Source organism: Calypte anna, chromosome 10 (genome assembly GCF_003957555.1).
Source record: "Calypte anna isolate BGI_N300 chromosome 10, bCalAnn1_v1.p, whole genome shotgun sequence".
NCBI classification, from domain to species: Eukaryota; Metazoa; Chordata; class Aves; order Apodiformes; family Trochilidae; genus Calypte; species Calypte anna.
In genome coordinates, this window is record NC_044256.1 from 13,224,554 (window position 1) to 13,246,566 (window position 22,013).

Sequence of the window (22,013 nt, forward strand, 5' to 3'; positions counted from 1 at the left end):
TTTAGTCAGACTTTCTGAGCCCCAGGCAATCACTTCAGAGATGGATGTTTGACATGTTATTATCCAGCAGCTCTCTGTCATTATCTCTTAGATAAATTAGTGGAATCAATCATTTGGGCATTAGTGAAAAACAGAGAATGTGTTCTTGCTGTTCTTCTTATGCCACTGATACCATCAGGCACAAGTTCAGTGAGCTGAACCAGCAGAAAGCCAGTCCCATGCAAAAGCCATTAATGAGTCCCTTAGCAAGCCTACCCAACAAGTCCATCTGTGCTGGTAGCAGGACACTAGGAAGGGTGGTGAAGTGTTCAGGGAAGAGAGAAGAGGGGGAGTAGGACCTGACTCCTGGTCACAGTTCCCCATCAGGTAGGGTCAGCAGCAGCACCATGCCCCAGTACCAAGGCAGGGCAGAGAGGAGGAGTGGGTCTGGTGATCCATTTCTGGCATTGAACTCTTAAAGGTTTCTGGCCTATGAATCATTATAATGAATTTTAAAGGTCTTTACCTGCTGTTTGAACTCAGTTGGTTCAAGGGTGCTCACACAGTCTTTTCTGCTAGCTCAGCAGTGGGGTTGGTAGTCTCTGCTTGAGGGAGGGAGTGATGGAAATAGCTCAAGAGTACTGGCATCTTACACTATCTCAAACACTTCTGGAGGGACCACAATCTCAGTTTCACAATCTGTTCTATGGACACAGAACAGCATTTAGCTGTTTTCCCCAGAGAGTCTTTCCAACCTCCATTTTTGCATGCCATGCCTTAATAAATAGTTGGCTATACAAATTATTTTAGAAGTCACTTCATAGCCTTGTTTCACAGCTGAAAACACATCCTAACATCCAACGCAAGATGGATCAACAAAACTTGGTTGAGCTATAGGCTGTTGTCAGAAAATCTGGAACCACTTAACTCCTGTGAACCTCAGTAATCAGTTAAACACAAGACACCACACTTTGTGTGCAGCAGGGAAGGCACTGAAAAGAGTAGCAAGAAGCTGAAGGCTGGGGGAAAGCTTTCTTACTGCATGTCCCAGACCAATCTGAAACAATATCCTCTACAGTAGAATAAATGCCTTTGATATAGTTGATGTAAATGTGGCCTACTGTAAAAACAAAGCCAGATCAGTAACTCCTTCCATGTGTTTTATTTGTTTTGTTACTTCTGTCTGCATTTCAATTCTTGATAGGAATAAGGGCCAAATACACCATTGATGTAAAGAAGTGCAGCTCCATTAAGTTGTGAACAATCCAGCATTACAGTAGGGTGTAACTGCTTTCAAATGAACAGCTCATCTTTGAAAGTATTTTTGTGGTTACCACTTAACACAGTGGGGTCTATACAGGCACCTCCAAAACAGCTCTACCTGTGCAGTGAACACTCGTTTAATTTTTTGGCAAAAGAAAAAAAAATGTCTAAGCAGGTGACTTATTTCATTTAAATAATTGGCAGAAGGGCCAGGCTACAGTACCTGTTGGAAACTCTCCCTCAAATGGCTTTGATCTTCAGGATGGCAGAATTCTAAAATATCTTTCCCCAGGAGATCCTAGAATGAAACAAAGCTGTGAAAAAAACCCTGACCACAACACAAATCCATGTGAAGATCTGATCTGCAAGTAGTCCTGCAGATGGTAGATCTACCACCCTGATGGGGACTACTCAATCAGTGATGAATCATAATACAAAAAAGGTTTGTAGGCATCATGTCCCACACTGTATTTATACTGCTGCACAGACATATGTATTTACAAACAAATTTTAAGTAATTTTTTTAGTATCTGTGAAATGGTGTCTTGAAAAGACTGATATCCTCCACTACAACTCATTTTATGACACTGATCTTTGTAATAACATTTACTATAAAGCTGCCTAAACCAAAATAAATGGGAAAATCTAATGAAAAAGAAATTATTTTTGCCTGTAAACAGCTACTGTTGAGAGTTATCTGAGGGAGAATTGTGGTAGTCAGGAATTCATCTATTATTGTATTCAGGTCTATGACTAGCCTCCCAGTCAGAGGAGCAGATGGCAAGACTAAAGGAAAAGAGATGCCACAAATGTAGCTCGCTTACTGTTCCAGAGATTGACAGAATTAAAAATCTACAGGACTAAGGCTCTCTCCAAGCACTGTTAACTTTCTATCATAGAAATGTCTTCACTGGAAAGCTGCAAGGTTTAAAGCATCTTGCTGCAAGAATCCTAATTGGATCTAAAAGGTATAAAACAATATCCCATATAACAAAGAACAAGCTATAAATTTTACATACAGTAAAGAATAAAAGAACATTAAGTGCATGACATGAATTATTATCTACAAATTGTTCATGTTTTGCTGCTTTTGTTTTTAATGTGGAAAGAGAAATTTGTTCATTAGCTCTCATAAGTCTCTGCATTTACAGCACCTCACTGACCTGGGGCTGGTACCCAATGACACTGATGCACCTTGGGTCAACAAATGTGATGACTCCATCAGAATTGTGCCTGGACAAGAATTCAGTTGGGACTGACATTCCATTCATGTCCATGCACACTGGAGAGCTAGTTACCTAGGACCAAAGAAGACCACAGCATTTAGTCCACAGAACAGTCACTTTAAGTCAAGGTTGATAACACAGATAAAGAATAAAATCTGTTATTAGCTACTGAAGGAAGTCAGGAATAAAACAACAGCAGGTATAAATAAGTCTGCAGTGCAAATATCTCACCCCATGGCAAGGACCTAGGCTTAAGTGGGTGCATCAAGGAAACAAGTACACCAGAAGTTCCCAACAAGGACAGATATAGTAAAGTGTAAGTATGGATGGATTCATCTCACTCTGTGGGACTACGTTGCAGTTTGGCATCTTGTTTTCCTGTCAGCCAAGAATGAGAGACTTCCAGAGGACAATTTAACCCACCCCACATCTATCTCTGTAGGGGAACAACTCAGTATCTGCAAACATAACCAATATGACTACCTCAGACTAACACTCAACTCTCAGGTTGAGGTGAGGCTCATCTGAGAATACTCAGAGAACCTGAACAAAGTTCTCCAGGGACTGAGGTAGGTGAAGATACTGGACCAGCAAGGGGCTGCCCACAATGAAAAAAAAACACAGTTCTCCTATAAATGCTCCTCAAAGCTCATCAAAGAGAATGATTCATTTCCAGCTCCCTGCCTGGAACCTGTGCAATCAGGCCACTTCATATCCTTCCACTCCTGCTGGGGCTACAAATGAGACCATTGTTTCTCTTACAACTGTCAGAGCCATATCTGTTAACAAGGTCCCAGTGCTAAAGAAGCAAAATCTCATTTGTTGCTGCCTTGATGCAGATTAGCCAGTTAACTGTATGCAAGATTTCAATTTGGTGTTACAGAGCAGAGTTTATAATTTGTTCACCTTGAGTCCTTTGTGATTAAACCTCATCCCAAAGCCTCCTCTTGCCCTCTCTTGCATACCCTGCTGGCTTTTCTAAAGTAACAGATGTTTAGATACTACACATATTGCTAATGTGATTTTGTCAGTAATCATCTTTCTTTGGCAGCTCTGAAGTATCGATTCTTGCAACTTCCTTCCCTCCATCAGTGGAATTTATTATCCCTTGATTATAAAAGCATGATGGCAATACTTTTGTAGCTTTGCCATCACAACGGAGACACACTCTGCGGAAGTGCTGACACCTGTATTACTCTGCAGGCTGCTCACCTCAAAGAAGATGGGTTTAGCACCTGTGCTCTACTGAAAGGGTCATTCTACCTTGTAAGGAGTGCAATGCCATCCTAGCAGATGGCAATGAGTTCAGGCCAACAGGAGATCCTGCAGAAGGCTCAAACACATTCACCCATGGCAGAACTCCCCAACTAGAAAGATAAAAATTATCCTCCCTGCTGCACTGAAGGAGATTCACTGTGACTGCCCTAGCTCCTGCTCAGAAATCTCATCAGCAATGGACAAAGGAAGAAAATGTAATACACCAATTGCAACTGTCTGGACAAAAAGGAAGCAAAATTTTATTCTCACAGCTTCCTTGACTGACATCACATCTGAATGAGCACTACAATCCTCACTAAGGATAAAGCTGTTATTTGTGAAGTGCCTCTTGACTGCCTTATCTTTACAATTTTCAGAAGAACTCCTTCAATCACAGTTCTTCAAGAAGTTGATTAGAGAGAACAAATGAAAGAATAGCGGTGAGAATGCCACTGGCTTTGGGAGACACTTTGACCTACAAACTGCAGCACCTGTACTTCCATGTTTCTCATTATCTAGAATATCCCAGCCCTACACACCCCAGAGAACAGCAGGTCTGCACATGCTCATGGTCCAGGGGCACCTTTGCTGCTGTTGCTGGGTTAAATACACATATGGACCAAAATCACATTTTCATTTTGCCCTGTTGACATGTTATGAACAAGTCCTGCCTATAGCAGGGCAGTTTATCCTGGATGATCTTTATGGTCCCTCCCTTCCCACCCAAATCATCCCATGATTCTATAAATCACTGGCTGCACATTGATATCAAGGCACTTTGTAATTTGGAGCCATGTTAAAAGTTCCAGTCTAGTACCAGAACTTTGTGCAAATCCCTTACAACTAAAGCACAAAACATCATGTTTTCAGAAGCAGCTTATATAAGGAAAGACTGGCATTACCTGCAGCCTTCCTATTGCCACGAGGCAGTATTTACTACCTTGTCCCACATCAGCATCTTCTTCAGGTATAGTCATTCCTAGAGCAAAAGATAACACTGTTATAATCAGGATATCTGGATGAGCAGAGACACTGCTGGCCTAGTTGTTTACTACTCTAAATATACAAAATAACCTTACTGCCTTCTCTAGGATTCAGGCATTATCTCTGGGTTTAGAACACATGATCTATCTCAGTCTTGTTTGACTCTAAAAACCCTGGACATACAGTACCCAAGGCAGCAATTTTGTTGCTGCTGAGGACAAAGCAGATAAAACAATTCCATTATACACAGAGATGAAGAAGAACATTTCCACAAGGAGTGCTCTAAAGCATGTTACTGGAACCATGTGGTCACTTCATATGGCCATTGAACGCTGATAATGTTCAGTTTTCTTTGTGAATAGTATATTATAATAAGCCTTAAAAACAAGGCACAGTTTAGATTACTCACCAACCTTGTGCTCAGATTGAACAGCTGGTTTTACTTTTTTCTTTAATGGCCTAAATCTGGGTCATTACGTTGAAAGACTGAAAAAACGCTGCTGCTTTGCTAACAGCGCTTGTTTCAGTTGAGTAACAGGAGGAACTTTTATAAACACAGGAATAATTACAAAACATACATGGGTACTGTTTTCCATCTCAGTCCTATTTCACAAATAGAAATGTTCAGGTTATCTCTGTTTACTTGCTAGTTGGCTAAGCCTTTAGTTATGGCTATTTCCCAACTCCAGTTTTGAGATACCAATTTCCTATGAAACACTTGAAATTGCAGGAGTGACACTGATTACTTATTTTAAGTGATTAGTAAACTCTTTCACAAGGCTGTTCAAGGAACACAGTCAAAACAGGCAGGGAATGCATTAAGAGGCACTTCAGAGCATTAATGACATTAATTGCAAAGCAGCTACCAGTTATAAAACAACAGGCACTTTTTTCTCAAAATTTCTACATCCCAATGTAAATCAATCTTTGGACCATGCAGAGGATGACAGCACACAATTCTGTTAAATGATGTCTCTGAAAAATGACAATAGATGCTGCTGAATGAATTGCAGTAGTTTCTGAAGGATTTTATTTTGTTTCAAAATAATTGAATCTTAGCTGGCAAAAAGGATCTAAATAGCACTCTACAGATGTTCTTCAGTCCCCATTGATTAAGCTATATAACAAAATAAAATAAAATATACAATCTATGAAAGAAAACCCCAACTTTTGTATAATATATTCAAACATTTTTTGCAATGGAGCTCACAATTTTTGGGTGTAACTTCATTTGCAGCCCCTGACATGACTATGATTTTATCACAGGATCTCAAGAGCTTTACAAAGAAAGGGCATTACTGTCCCTTCCAACAAGTGGGATATTGAGATGCAGTAGGAATTTCAACTGAATACACAATGAGAGCTGGGCAAAGCCCTCTTGTCTTCCAGAGATACAAGTCTGGCCCTAGAAAACTCCTCGGTTTCTAAACCTATGTGATATGGCTCACCAGACACCCAGATACTCCTTTGAAATGTTTTCCTAGAAGCTGCATGAGAAGATCAGGGTGGTAGATCAGGAGCACATACTATGAAATTAATCATTAAGCACAAAAGTTAAAATACCACTGGACAGAAAAGATACTTATTATTTTTTTGTGGTTCTGATCAAGGTCCCTCTGCAGGTTACCACACACACAAACTTTCACTCAAGACCCTCCACCTGATTTAGAACATCTTTGGAATGAAGAGAACCTCCATTTATCCTGCCCACAGGACTGTTCTGCACTGCCTGAAGAAGTTTATCAGTTTATCTTCCATGCAGTTAAATTACAAAGCATTGTGTCAACATTTCACACACCACTACTCCAGTCTCTTCTCCTCTACACACCATGCAAACCACAAACAAGATCCCAAACACAAATAAGTCTCATGCTCTGAGACATCACCATACCACGGAGCAGATAAACCACTGACATGAAACTACAGTTAGGAGATTTATATTATGTAAGTGTCTTGTTTTCCTTCCTTGCTGTGTTTACACAGTTATTTCTTCAATATGAGACTCAGTAATTAGCTAATGACAGCTCCACTAGGCAAAGGAACTGAATTTGGCTGCTTCTTGAGAAGGGAGAGAACAGTACCCTGAAAAAGCAGAAGCAGACCTATCCACCCAAAACTGTGTCAGCTTAAAAACAATCTGGCAGACACATGATGGAAGGACGGTCAAGCTCCCAAAACTATTAGAGTCCTCCACACAAACAATCTGAATTTTAAAAAGGTGGAAAATGGCTAACTGAAAACTGTGCTTGGTTTGTAGGATGAGAAGAGGAATCCAGCAGTTTCACCTAACAAAGTGGTGACTGGAGGCTTGTTTTCAACAATGAGATGATGCAGCAGCTCAGGTAGAAGCACAAGGATGCTGACCCTGCTGAGAATGAAACACAGCTGGGTACAAAACCAGCCACAGGAGGACAGAAAGCAATGGAGCAACTGAGGAGTTGAATTAACAGTTTAGCTGGAAGCAGCAAGGATTGCATCCTTTCAGGAGATGGATGAGGAATTTCTCACTCCTCAGCCCTGAACAATTCAGCTGAGCTCCAAAACCTGCAAGTTCAACTCTCAGCTGAAAGAACACACATTTTAGAAGCTGATGCCAGAGGCAATGACAGCTGCATTCAGACAGCTCAGTACAGGGGGTTGGATTCCAAAGATGGTGATTCTAGGTCCTTCAGAAAACTTTCTTGGTGGATGCCCGACATTTCTTAGAATTAGGCCACTTAAACACAGGGGCCTAAGTGATGTTTTAAGGAAATAATTTAAGGCAGTCTAATCGAATAACTTGAACCAAAAGACCCCTTTAAAATGGAGTTTTCTGTTTGAAAAGAACAAACTGAAGTATTTTCCTTTGCCTTCAAAAGCTTTTTTTCAACCATTTCTTTAGTGGCACAGTGTGTTGCAAAAGACAGCAAAGATACTCAGCTGGATGACTTCCACTTAACATAATCTTTTTTCTGCCAGCTTTCAACATTTTCCTTTTTAGGCACTTGGTCCATGCTTACTATTGCTCAAATAAACTCAAGCAACATAAGCAATCTCCAAAATTAAACCTAGCTAAGAAAAAACATTTCTAATGTCACAATATTTGCGAGGGAGGATGTTGTTCTAATTTACACTTTTTTTTTTTTTTTCTTCCACGATGGATTACATTTGGTTTGTATAACATGCTGGAAAATGTATTAGTTGAATCATGCCACAGCACATCCTAGGAATAAAACCCAACCTGCCTAGAATTAACCAATACATGATCCAGTGAATTGCTAAGCCTTGCTCAAAAGTGCCTAGAGTAAAAAAATGTCAAAATTATTGTGTGCTCATCTTCAGTGTAGGTTCTATTACTGACAGCACTTATTTTCTTTATTCTTTTGCTGATAACTTTGAAAGACTCAACTATGATTGTGCTTATATATGAGGATGCATTTGTTCAAGAGGTTTACTTGTACTTTAGCATCTGTTTGATGAACATGCTACAGTATGGACTGGCAAATAATGGGATAAGCACTGTACTTAATACTCATTTGTCCAGCTCTGAAAGTTAATAGATTCTGCCTTAACATCACTAAGTACCATCACTACCTCCAAAAAAAGTTGCAAAAAGTCTTATGGAAAGCAGCCATGAAACTGATCTTTAGGGGTCATCAACAAAATAAACATACATGAGTTAGTCACATTCTTTACAACTAACCCTGTGAAAGGCTTTATTTCTCAACACCAAATATATGCTTCTCTTGAATAATAAATATAGTGCTATGCTTGCTCAAGTTAATATCAACAATTTGCAAAGCTAAGTCTCCAACTGAGCATCACAAATAGAATGCCATGCTCTCAGAGGTTATATTTAATATCTAAGTGTCCTTTATGCCAGCAGATTCCCACAGGGTAATGGCGTGTGTTTGTGTGGACATAAGGAACTTTTTAGTATTTCCAATGAACTTCAAATTGGCTCTAACAACAGAGTGGCTTCATTTTCTGCCTTCTTTCTTTATTCGTCTGCCCCGTATCTTGTGCAAGACAGAAAAGTGTCAGTGGATTGGTGATTTTACTTCACTACACTCAAAAACAGATTATTCTTGAACCTTTAGAGGGATGTAATTCAAGTGTCCAGTGGTCACTACCAATCCCCTCTTAATGCCTGTCTCCATCAGAACCATCACTGAAAGTTACACACCAGTGCATCAAAATCCACTGTGTGACTTTATCTCCTCTACACAACAAAGGAAAAAGCCTTTCACAAGAAACCGATGTGGATGTTTACAGCATACCAAGGAAAAAGCTTATGAAAAAATCCCAATAAAAACTAATCTATTACAAAAAAAAAAAAAAAGTAAAAAAAAAAGTGTTTAAAGTGACAGCACGGCAGAGAATATTCAAGCAACTATTTTGTTTTGTATTGGAAGAGGGAGTACTTTGTACAAACCTCCAGATTCTGGCCAAAACTGAAATAACATCACAGCTTTGGCATGCTGTGGTTAAGACGTTACCGTAAGTCAGACTTGGACGACTAAAATGTTTCTTTTTTTAAGATAAAAAACTAAGGAGGAAAAAAAAGATTTCAACAGTATCTGAATTCAATATTATTATAGGACTTTTTACTTGAAGCTTTTGAAATAAGTATCTGTCTATGCCTTTATTTCACTAAGTGTTTTTCTGTAGGTCTAGGCTTTGTATAACAGAAAACTAAAAATACCCTGACAGATTGTATCAACGAAAAAATGATGGCATGAAAAAATCCTATTAGAAAAATATCATATGGACCACATAAGATTCCTTTGCTTCCAGGAATGAGATGCTCAGAGGGGGAAAAAAACAGAAGAAAAGCAAATACTTGCTGAAGTTGAAAACTGAATCATCAGCTACTCAGAATTTCTCAGTTTTGAGTGGTTATGAACCTGAAGCATTGTCTAGGCCTAAGGAGCACAAGCTGCTTCACCAGGAACAGAGGGACAAAGGCTGGATCTGGTGCTCAGCCTGTTTCAAGCAAGGGGTCTTCTTACCTCACTCAAAATGATCCCACCCTGCACTTTTCTTTATATAATCTAACATACACTTCACATAATAAATGAACTGGTCGGAGAGTTGACCAGGAATATCTGACTCCTTTTTCCTTGACTTTCACCCCAAGTTTATGATGATGCAAAGAGTCCACTTAAAGCCAATGTATAATTTATGGAGATACAAGCACGCCTGCATCATGGTGGGGTCTGTATGTAAGATTAGTTTTACCCTTTTCTTGCAGATACAATGGAGGAAAAGGAACAGATCACTAACAAACCCAGCCTGAACTGACCTGCTCCTCAAAGAACCTCTGTCTTATCTCCATGGTTCACTCATCCAGAGGCACACACACTGTATTAAGGAAATGCCAAATATCTCCTTTTCCAGGGGAGCACAGGGAATCCAGGCTGAAGCACTCAGGTCCTGCATGCCTTGAGCTCAGTTCTGTGCAGAGGATGAGGCATGATGTTTCCTGTGCTTTCTCTCCAGCTTCTTAGTGAAAAAGGGGCTAGAGGCAGTTTGCCAATAAAGGAACCTTGCTGCTCCATTAAGAAAAAAACAACCAAACAAACCTAAAACAGGCTAGATGTACAGAAGTTTTTTCATGCTGACCATGGACTCCAGCCACAACAGAATTTCCTTTCTACTTTAGATCACTTTAGAACAAAAACCCCAGTCCTTAAAATGTCACCATACTGATGCCAGTTGTCATTTGTTTTCATATGTTTAAAGTATTTGAATTACTTAAGAGACTTAGCATAGACTACTCATGGCAGGAGGGCTGTCAAGTCTGATAGTCTGTCACACTAGTAATGATCACAGAGGAGTTGTCTTGATATTGCTGTCAATACTGTGTTATACCCAGTGTGGGAGTAAAAAAATTAATGCACTGGCCACAAATAATGCAATAAAAGCCAGAAAGAGAAAATAACAGGTGCTAAACAATTATATTAAGTACAGATTAAGTGCATTTGCTAAATATTTGTAATTTTATGAAAGTATGTTTTATGCATTGTATGCTAGTCATATAATACATGTGCTACACTGCATGCTCTGAAAGAAAGGAGGGATATATATTAGAGCACCCACCTGGCAATTGAAAAATAAATGAAAATGATCCTTTCCATAGCTGAATTTTTAAACAGCTGCAATTTACCACAATCCCATTTATTCCTAAGAATCCAGAGTGCCAGGGCCTTGCTACTCTCTAAACGACTTGAACAAAAGTAATTTTATTACAAGGTAGAAAAGCCTTAGCAAATTCAATTACTGCTGCAGTTATTTAATTTGCTTTGAAGATTATGGTTGAATTACCATTGGAAATAAGAAACAATGTAGTGATGTTGTCACTTATTTACCCAAGCATACTGGACACCATTCAGCCCATGGATATTCCTATCAAACTCCTAAAGACAATGCATACATCACAAAGTGGAGAAGACTAGGAAGGCAAATAAGCATTCATGAAAGAGGTCTCAAGTCAGTACTATACACCCCAAAAAGGCACTCAGGCATGACTATTAAGAGTAACTATTTGGATGGTAACATAAAAGTCCACTGAAATTCCACATAAGGCTGTCAAAATCAAAAACATCCCTTAGGGACTGTGCTATAGTTTGGAGGCATTAACATTATGGAGAAGCACTGGGATATCATAAGAGAGCACCATGTGATTTTGAGGAGTGAAGTAACAGAAATGGAATGAAATTCAACATTACTAAATGCAGAAGCATGCACTTGGGGACTAGTAACAGTCATAAATTACAGAAACAGGATGAAACTTTGTATTACTAATTGAAAGATCACAGAGTTCAAAACTGTATTTGCTATGAACTGGAAGATCTTGAGTTGAAAACAGAGAAAAAGGCAGCCTGGTATATGTATCAGGTGATTCAGGATGCCAGCAGGATGCACCATACAAAAGTGAAGTATGTCTTATTGTACACTGCCAGCCAAGATAGGAAAGATCATTTTCATTATCCATCACTATAGTCCCATCTGGAACAAAAGTGACCCACATTTTGAAAAGTTAAGCTAAAACATGAACAAGTGCAGATAAAACACACAAGGATGAAAAGAATTCACTGTGAGAATAGAGATAAGAAGTAGGCTGGTTTATTGTGCCAAGTCAAGGCTGGTTTGGGTGGTGAGACACTGGAACAGGTTGTCCACAGAAGCTGTGGATTCCTCGTACCTGGAAGTGTTCAAGGCCAGTCTGGATGGGGCTTGGAGCAACCTGGTCTAGTGGGAGGTGCCCATGACTACGGGGGTTGGAACTAGATGGTCTTTAAGGGCATCTCCAAGTCAAACCATTCTATGATTCTGCAATACGACTTCCTTCTGGAAAGGCACAAGAACATTGGAGAGAGACAGAGACAACTCCTGCTTGATCTCGAGTGAAATATAGTCCCAGAATACACTAGCATCCAAGAACACACTAAACTTCCCCTAAACTAACGAGGACTGGAAATTAGAGAGGCTGTTAAGCATGGGAGAGCAGAGAGGTTTTGGAAGAGATGAAGATGGGGAAAACAACTCACTAGTGTAAGCTGGAACTTAAAATGTGATATCTGGCAACTGGGCACTCAAAGATTCAGATCCTTTTCATCCCATGTTCCTGCACTGCAGTGCCTGCTCACTTGCAGAAATGATGGCTGGAAGTCACACTGCTGATGTTGCTACCCAGCTCTGACATGAGCTGATGTGTTTGCAGCTCTGCATTAGCAACATGAACCTCTGAAGGGTGAGATGTCATTAGACTTGCACCAAGATTTTCGTTCAAGCCTAGCAAGGAGCTGAAAAAAACTTCATTTGACCTCCATCTTCCTAAAGAGACATCTCATATATCAAGGCTGAATTCAATTATGTTTTGAATTACAGATAGAAAAGTTAACCTCTGTGGATGAAAAAAACCCAACAAACCCATTTTAATGGAGCAATTTACACACACTGCTCTCACTCTTTTGAGACAGGAATGAAATTGAAATGTTTTGACTCCTACAGCATGCTGAAGTATACTAAATCCTATCAGCAGCAAGGAAGGAGGTTTTTTTCTTTTTCTGAAACTGAAATTCAGTGGGAAATCAAAAAGAAGTTCACATCTGCATGCTGGTGTCTGCACACTGCTGCACAGACTTAGTGCAAACCACCTCTTAGCATCCATAATCCCTGGATAAATGTGATTTATGTTCCTAGTTTATGACCACAAAAGGGCAGGACAACTCATGGTTTGATTCATGCCAGCAGGCGCTGTTATATTGCAAACAGTCTCTTCAACTCCTGCAAACACCAAGGTCACCTAACCCAGTTCTTGATGATGTCTGGATGAGCTCCATTGTCTACCCTTCAAATTTTTCCAAGGTAAATACTCCCAGATGTAATACTGAGCTATAGTAGGTAAAAGTTTTTCTCTGCAGTTCAAAGCAGTACACCAAGACTTGTTTCCCAGAAAAACAGATTCAAACCATCACAAACACTGAATGTTCTCTACTAACACCACTCCTGTGAATACCCATGTGTCTAAATTGATATCATACATTTTCATACACAGGTGCTTACAATTCAGTACTTTAATGTGAAACCACTAGTCAGTGTTTTCTAGAGCTATGAATGCTTTGTTCTTACTTTCTCCAAATCAGGCCATTTTAAGTCTGTCTATCAGACTGAAAACTTTTGTCCCCAGCTGCTGCAATCCCACTTTACTGATGGTTTCCAGTTCTCTGCACCAATGAAACTGAGAAGGGTTTCAAATGGGAAAAAGAGGAATCCCTAAGCAAGTAACAACAGCAGCTTTCTTGATAACAAAATCTTCTCAAGATGAGACTGAATGGTTCCTTCACTAAATTCAATTTATTCCAGCAAAGAGATCCCAAAATGGGTTTTCAACTGCCTTGCAGGTAGTTCAAGGAGATAAATACTCACCTGCTGGTGGCCAAGCCTTGATATAGCCAGTGCAATGGACAACAGCGTATTGTGCTTCACCTTCCTTTACTGGGCCAAGGCCATTCCTAAATGAAAAGAAAATGCACAAATATCACCTTGACTAGCATGCAGAATAGCTTTATGTTTTTAAACTACTAACACTGCTTTACTAACATTTGTAAGTTAGAAACAACCATCTGTCAACCTGGAGTTCTGTACAATGTCAGGTTCACTAGAAAGCTAATCAAGCCTTGTTTTCCATAATAGTTCTTGGAGCAAGGTATTGAAGCTTATGTCAGAGATGGAGCTGTTTAAGGCTTGCACAAAGAGCCAGTGATTCTGGCACAGTTCAATTTAGTGCAGAGTTTTCCTCTCCCAAGACCCAGTGCTATTTTACACTGTGTGCTAACACACAGGTTTGTCCATGTAGTTACTCCTCAACTGAGCATTAGCCCAGTGGAAAATGAGAGTGCTTATGGCAACTAACTGATGTGGTAAATTAAGTAAAAGTACCTGTATCTTTTTCTCATGGTGGTTATTCTGTTCAGAGGTAAATGATCCAGAGGAGCATTTCCACACCTAAATATTTGAAAAGGTTCAAAAATTAATATAAATACCCAAGATGAAAAAGCATTTTAAGTATTTATTAATATATTTAAGTAGGCAATAATGGATATTTATTTCTGACTGAGAGTCAGAGATTCATGTTTTCTTAGAACTTACTGTTTTCTTCACAGACTAGAGAGTTTTGGGTGTGCTACAAATATCTTCTTTGCTTTAGAAAGAAAAATAGAAGAGACTACAAAAAGATTTCCTCCCACTCCTCTAGATTTAAAGACTATTTGAAACAGATAATCCAAAGGTTTATAAAGAATAGATATAATTCAAAGTACTATAAAACAAGGGTGAAAACCTGAGAAGAATGTAAATCATGCCCCCAAATAACCACACAAAACAATCTCAGTGTTCCAGCAGCTTCCCTGAACAGAGCATTTTGGCTGCCATACACCAGCTACAATGTTAGTAAATCTTAATCTAACGTTTTCAAGAACAGACTGTTTACTCTGTCAAGTGACTTTATTTAACACTTGTTCATGTATATTTTGTGGCATTTCTAACTATGCCTAATTGTATAATTTTAACAATGTGTTTGAAGCTAAGTAAATAGTTTGAAGGGTAGAACCAGTTCATTTTCATTGGAAAAAAAGAACAATAACAATGGAATAAGTAATCACAAGGAAAGTTCACATTATTTGAGGCTCCTTCTTCCCACAAGTTTTTTTAATAATTTTTTTCTCTTTTCTTTTTTTCTTCTTTTTTTTTAAAAATACAAGTTACTGCCAAGGAGAAGGAATTAACAATTAAAATAAGATTTAGAATTTTAAAACCAACAGGGCTACTGGCGCATATAAAATTACTCTCATGCACTGGAGTTTACAGAATCAGGGTGCTTGAAAATAACTGCAAGCTAGAATGTTGCTTCCAAAGCTAGGGAATAACTCTAACCTGGATACTGGACTTCCTCACATGACCACTATGTGCAGCTTGGGAAAAGGCATATTGCAGGTGTCGTGCCAGTGAAGGAGAGAAAAGGAGCTACAGCTTTGAAGTCTTCACTTGGAAGTATGAAATATATAAACTCTCTACAAAGGCACCCAAGAGCCATACACTCAGCTTCCTGACTGGAAAAATTCCACCACATAACTGAATTCAGGGATCTGTTTAAATGTGTCAATTATTTTTCTCTGCGAGCTTCATTCCATAACAAATTTTACATCATCTGTTTTTGATGCATATATTGGATATAGGCTACCCATGCAATTTTGTACTTTCCCCTGCTAACCACACAGAGGGAAATTTATTGCAATAGCAATAAGCATTTTATCCCTTTAGCAATACAACAACAGAAGTGCCCACAAGTCCCAGTCAGAAGCCCTGGGCAGGCTGATCTCCTTAAAGAACACCAAGCAATGCACAAGTTGGGAAACTGCAAAATAAAAACCCTCTAACAATTACTCATTTATCTAGCATCAACCAGCTGACATTTGGTTAATTCATACCAGGCTTAGGTTAATTCCTACATAGCTGGCAGGTTTGCAACCAAATTCTTGTTTGTCTTCAAGATTCTTTTAACATTATTGGTTTGCTGAAAAAAGACAGAGAGTTGGGCTTTCTACACTTGCGAAAGCTTTCTACCCAAAGTACTGATTTAAATAATGTGACTAGAAGAGACAAAGGCTTACATTCCAAGGGTGAAGTTGTTATGAATTTCTCAAGGGAAAGCATCCTACACCCCACACTGATAAAAATAAGTGCAACAGACAAATGAGGTGCTGCTTTGTCACTAATTAGAAAGGAAGACAAGTTTCCAGTTCCAAAAGCAAGCATTCTGAAAATGCTTAATAGGAATGTGTCATTACAGCTTTGTTTTGTAAACAAGGTCAAATTAGCACAAAAAAACATCCGAAGTCTCATCTGAGGCAGGAACAGAAGGTAAATGTGTACCTCATCCTGCAAATGAAGGAACGCCTTGATCCCATGCACATCCTCATTGAGGACTGCTGCCCCTCTTTCTTTACTGTTCCAGTCTTCAAGTCAAGGATCCGTCCTAGAAAAGCAAGAGGGAGCAACTGATGTTCAGTACATAAATTTAATTCCAGTCTACTACAAACTAGGATGACAGTAAATTGATAAGCTAAATGCCTTTAGCCTGGGCAGGGGAAAAAATACCAACAAAAAAAATCTTATTCCTGGTCTTACATTGGTTATGTGCTGGCTTAACTAATGATTTCAACAAGGCTGACTCTGGGTCACAACAGTAATGTCTCTTTTCTCGGTCGGCCCAAGACCAGCATCCAAGGCAATGTCAAAAGCCTGGAGGCAGAGAACACACTAAGAGCAAGCAGAGCTTTTTGACTTGAACTCCTTGCTCCATTTTTTACCAGAACTGCAGATAAAGCAACATCCATCATTTCCCTGCCAGCTGCTCCACTTTCCCCATGCTCCCGTGTCAATCCAGAACACTCTCACTCTAACACCACCTCACCCATTCCAGGCTGCTCTGACAGTGAGGAATATGTAGGAGCAAGCTTTTCTCCCGGATGAGGAGATGGGGTACATCACAGCAGCACTTGTGGTGGGGTCCTTTCTCAACACCTGACATCTCAATGTACTTTTAAAGTTAATTTTCAGCCAGCTCAGTGTGGTGGTCTGACTCGCTCACAGTGCCATGAGTCTGTGCAAGGTCCGTGGCTGGACCCTTGCTGATCAGCGTAAACTGATTACAAACCTCAGAATCTCACCCCATAGACACAGCACTGAAAAGGGATGACAGCAACCAAGTAACCTCAAGAGAGGCCAGGACTGAGGGAGCAGTGAGCTGACACCCCTACAGTAGGCTGGGGGGAGTATTTATTAAAAAGCAAAGATAGCAAGGCAGTAACTTTGCCATTCTCCTGAGACAAAACTGAAGGCATTGATTACTACAGATAGGTTCAGATTAGCGATGGCAGGGTACAAGGTATCACCTAGAATCCTATTGATTATCAACAAATAGAATGGACTTCTGCATCTAAAAACCTTGCACACTAGTAATGCAGAGCAGCAATGGATCACTGGCCCAGATCCATAATGCTTCAGGGCAGGATAGAGCCACAAAACTAACAGTGGCAGGAGAAACTCATTGGAACAGCTGCTAGACAGTGAAATGACAGCCACCAGTGCTGAGGATGCATGGCCACAAGCAAAACTGTGTTTAAGGTAGGTACAGTATCTTTGAATAACTGAAACCACACAAGCCTAAGCCTTTACCATGATACAATAAGCCAAGTTTACAGTGCTGTAAGATACCACACTCTGCTGTACTGAATCAAAGAATTCAGGCACCATACACCCAAAGTCTCCCTCATCAGATTTCCTCAAATGTACCTATTCAATTTAAGTTCTGAACTAGTCCTACTGCCAAACACTGATTTCAGAATTATTTTAACTGAAAATACTTTCCCCAATCCATGAATGGGAATAAAATCACCACAACACTGTTTAAAGATCAGTATTTTAGAGAAGAAACTAGGCAGCTGCATTTCAGTCTTAAGGTATAGTAAAGCTAACTACTGCTGGGGGAAAGCCATCTGTGCTGACAGGTCAGACTGTATCATCTGGTGTTTTTCTAAGGTATATTTCAGATGCTTAATAAGTTAGCAAGCCTGGGAGCAATTTTTAAGGATGCTTCAATTCAGAGTGCTGGGCTACATATTAATATACATCTATGACTCAGGTGTGAGCTGGGGAAAATCATACCACCATATTTCCCAGTTAAGCTACACTAACCCTGTAATGTACGATGGATCTGAGGTCCAAACATGCTTCCTCTTCCCTGCAGAGAGTCTGTCTCCCTATCTCATTTTCTGTATCCAAAGCTACAGTCCATTTCCACATTCCATCTAAATCACACAATTTAGAAAAATAAAATACCATTAGGCAGGAGGCAAATTGACTCAGATGAAGGCAACACACGATGAAGCAAATAAAGACAGAATATGAGTTCAGGACCCAATAGCTCTCCATACGAGCATGCGAACCAAATAAAACTTTAAAAGCATATTTTTCTTTGGACACAATAACTTTGGCATACACATAAACAAAAGAAGAGTTTCTGTGCAATTTTTTTTTTCCATTTCAACACTAATTCTTGGACTGACACTAATAATCAAAAAGCAGTGACAGTAAAACATAACACAAACAGCTAATGGAAATGTTTCTGTTTTTATCATCCAAGAGCACCTATAAAAATAAGCATACTTCACAATTACGTGGTCACTAAGCCTAAAATTGCTGACACATTTTCCTTTGGCATGCCTGGAACCCCCGACAAGAAAAGTCATAGTATTTAATTTTAGCTTTTTGTTTGGAAATATCTTAGAAGTACATACCAGATAAAACATAGTAATCTAAATTTTGCCCTGACTTACAAAATCACTGCAGGGGGTATGTGGAGCTATGAGTCAGAGGAATGTTTGGTACACAGATATTACAACAAAGCTATCCTGGCAGCTTGTTCCATGCAGATTTTGTTAAAGAACAAGCAGTTTGTGTTTCATACATTATTAGAAGCTTATAATTAAATTATATTAAAAAGAGGAAGCATTATAGTTGAATAGGCTAAGGACAAAAATTTCAATTTAGCTCAAACAAGCCTGTCAGTGCACTGGATCTCCTAAGACACGGCATGCCAGGGCTCATAGCTCTGCTGGAGCTTTACAGATAATATTGGTGCTGCCAGGTGTGGAGAGAGTATCTGGGAGAATAAACTGGGAACCAACCAGCTGTGAGATTCATATGCAACCAAGGCTGTGCAGCAGAGGCAAATACCAGCTTTGCAAAAAGGAATGGCATAGGACTCCCAAGTGCTTGCACCCTTCTCTGCCCACAGCACGGCAGCCACACCATTGAGAGCTCTCCCTGTTTGGACACCTCTCCTGTTTAATGATGGAGACTTGGATACAGCATTACCTCTTTCTATTTTTGTGTTAACTGATCAAAAAAACATCTTCGAGACCTAGACTTTATTTTTGTGGACTTGTACCAGAGTATTTGTCACAACTTTCTATTGCTGTGACAATCTGCAACTGTGACAACACACTGTTACCTATTCCCAAGATGAGCCCTTTTTCGCCAGGCTCCTTGCCACTCACCTGACTCTAAGGGAAAGGACCCATATCACTATGCTTCTGCCAGCATGGAACTGCAAAATCATCTTATACCTGATTTAATAGCATCTACAGTTCTCTGCAGCTGCTCGTGTGATGGATCTTGGCAGGTCCCACATTGCAGTCAAGCAAACTGGCATAAATCGTGACCCAGAGTTATGCCGACAGCTGAGGTCAAAGAGGTGGCACTCTCTGATGATAGCTCTGTCACAGAACCATAAAATATGCATCTCTCTGTGGGTTCCTGCATCTTTTACACTGCTGCTGCTAACCTGGTGATAAATGCTCACTTAGGTTTCTCCACAGGAAACATGCACAAAGTCCATTTGATGTAAAAGCTGGCAATTATATTCTTATTAGCAAGAAATATTCTATGATTCTATGAAGAACTTCCACTAACTGAACAGTGCACATGTGCATTTAAAAAAAATTAATTACTTCTTCTTCTAGTTTCTTCAGAAGCATGGTTTAACAATCCAATACCATCACCAGCTGGATCCCACATGAGCTTCCCCACAAACTGGTAATTGCATGTAGTTCATTTCCATGTTAAACTTTTCCCCTTTCCAGCTCCAAACACAACTCTCAAATACACAAAGTGCAAGACATGTGGCTCCATCACATCACGGCTGTCACTGATGCTGCTGCCCTATTACCATTTACAGCAGCTGCATAACTCAGAGGAAACCAGAGTTTACTCTGCTGCAAACTGGAAAGCAAATAAGTGACCTCAATACTTATTAAAAGCAGCACATAAATCCCTCTGGTTGACCCAGGTATAATTTATAATTTGCTGAAATCTACCTACTACTTTCCCACCTCAGAAGGCAGTATAGCTTAAGGCTGAAATAAACCAGTTGTCCTCTGAGCAGGAATCTACCATGCAGCCCAGGAATCCAACACCAGCTGTCACTTACAGGCAAGGGTTGTCAAGGGAACCACAGAGGTGAGGACAATGTGCATGAAATGAATTATTTTGGTAAAATTAGAGAAGCCATTTAAAGCTCTTCCCACTAAAGAGGTTAGTAACTAATTCAAGTGCTGAGGATACATGCCAGAAACATTCCCTTTGCCTTATGCTGAAGCATGCTTTCAAAGATGCTCTAAAAACATTGTCATAATCATCAAGGGGATAAATGTTCATATTGGAACTGATTTGCCCCTTGTGTGTGCAAATAGTGAACAGATTATTCATGAACCATCCCCTTTGGGATCCGCAATTGCTACTGCTAATGTTCAAATACCTTTCCTGTGTTTGCAGTGTATGAGATGAAGGGAAGCCAAGGATTGGCCTGGGCATACTGAAGTTCATGGGGTTTCAATCTGGGAGTTTGGCTCAAATCCATCTTTACACAATAGCATCAGCCTGTTATAAAACTTGTTTCTCCACACTTAAGCACTGCATGCTAAGGTTTATAGCCTGGTAATCAAACACAGTCTGCCCTTTGTTACTTTTTTCATTTTTTTGTGGGGCTTTTGGTGAGGTTTTTCTTGTGGTGGATTAAAAACTCTGTAAGCTTCAACACCTAATTCTAACACAAATGTTTCCTCTGATGGATTTCCAGTTCTTAAGAATCCTACAGTTTGTAATTAAAAAGAAGAGTTGCTATGTGAAGGCATTCTTGGGCAAAAATTTCAGTGCAAGTTGAAATGCCTGTCTCTAAAAATAATTACATAGTATTCACATCCACTTTGCAGCAAAGGACTACCACCATCTGCTTACTAAGATCAGAAATTTGTTTTGGACACATGCACACAAATGCTGGCAAACTACATGATACAATTGTTCATTTTCCTCTAACTCATCAGTAGATGGACCCTTGTCTTGCACAGAATCTTGGGCCTGTTAGAAAACCAGTCTGAATTATTCTATGAAGTCTCATCTTATTCTCAATACCTTTAATGACCCAGCAAGCATTGTGCTGTAGTTGATGCTGTCTTGTCTTACAAAGAACAAGTTAGATATTTCATAATTATTCTCAACCACTGGATTGTCCCCATGTTTCCTTCCAGGCAAAATAAAACAAAGGATAAGTTTAGTTTGGACAAGGTAACAAAAGATGACTTTGTGCTCATCAAAAATACTCCACAGGCTACTCAGGGAAGACAAACAGGACACAGGAATACTGACCCAAAAACTCCTACAAAAACTAGAAACATATTTATCTTACTATCAAAACGGAAAAAGCAAGACAGGGATGCAGGAAAACAAGAGGAAATAATTAATAAGAAAAGCAAAGTGATGGTCAAGGTACTGATGCTTCCAGACACAGCTCCAAGTGTAAGCTGACCCTCAAACTGAAGGGTCAGAGAACAAAGGAATTCTATGGTGAAGCTCTGTATTAGTACATTAAGTCTTAAGAAAGCATGTTCTCAATTAAAACTACTACTGGCCAGCCCATCACACAGCAGTGCAACATTGCAAATGAACTATTGATCATTTTTAAGGAGGCACCACAGCAAAGTCCTTATTACTCATTACCGAAGCATCAAAAAGCAACTGGTACTCTACCCGAGGACAGGAAAGATGTGCATAAAGACAGAAGTGGTGGTTGGATATTGACTTCACAACATTTTGCACAGACACAAGACACAGTTCACTTCTTTGGGATAACCAGTTAAGTTCCAGAAAACAAAGAGAAACTCTTGTTTATTTATATTAAATTACTCTTGATAAACTCAT

The 22,013-nt window shown here is 39.6% G+C and overlaps 1 protein-coding gene across 1 annotated transcript in view; it reads right to left on the bottom strand.

Moving 5' to 3' along the window:
- The window catches only part of ARNT2 (aryl hydrocarbon receptor nuclear translocator 2), a 94,904-nt gene that overhangs the window by 25,702 nt on the left and 47,189 nt on the right, over positions 1-22,013 (bottom strand). The window contains exons 6-11 of the mRNA XM_030456892.1: positions 16,128-16,230; positions 14,136-14,201; positions 13,623-13,708; positions 4,628-4,704; positions 2,406-2,540; positions 1,466-1,540 (exon numbers count right to left, since the gene is read on the bottom strand). Of these exons, the coding sequence (XP_030312752.1) occupies positions 1,466-1,540; positions 2,406-2,540; positions 4,628-4,704; positions 13,623-13,708; positions 14,136-14,201; positions 16,128-16,230 (542 nt within the window). The remainder of the gene's footprint in view (positions 1-1,465; positions 1,541-2,405; positions 2,541-4,627; positions 4,705-13,622; positions 13,709-14,135; positions 14,202-16,127; positions 16,231-22,013) is intronic.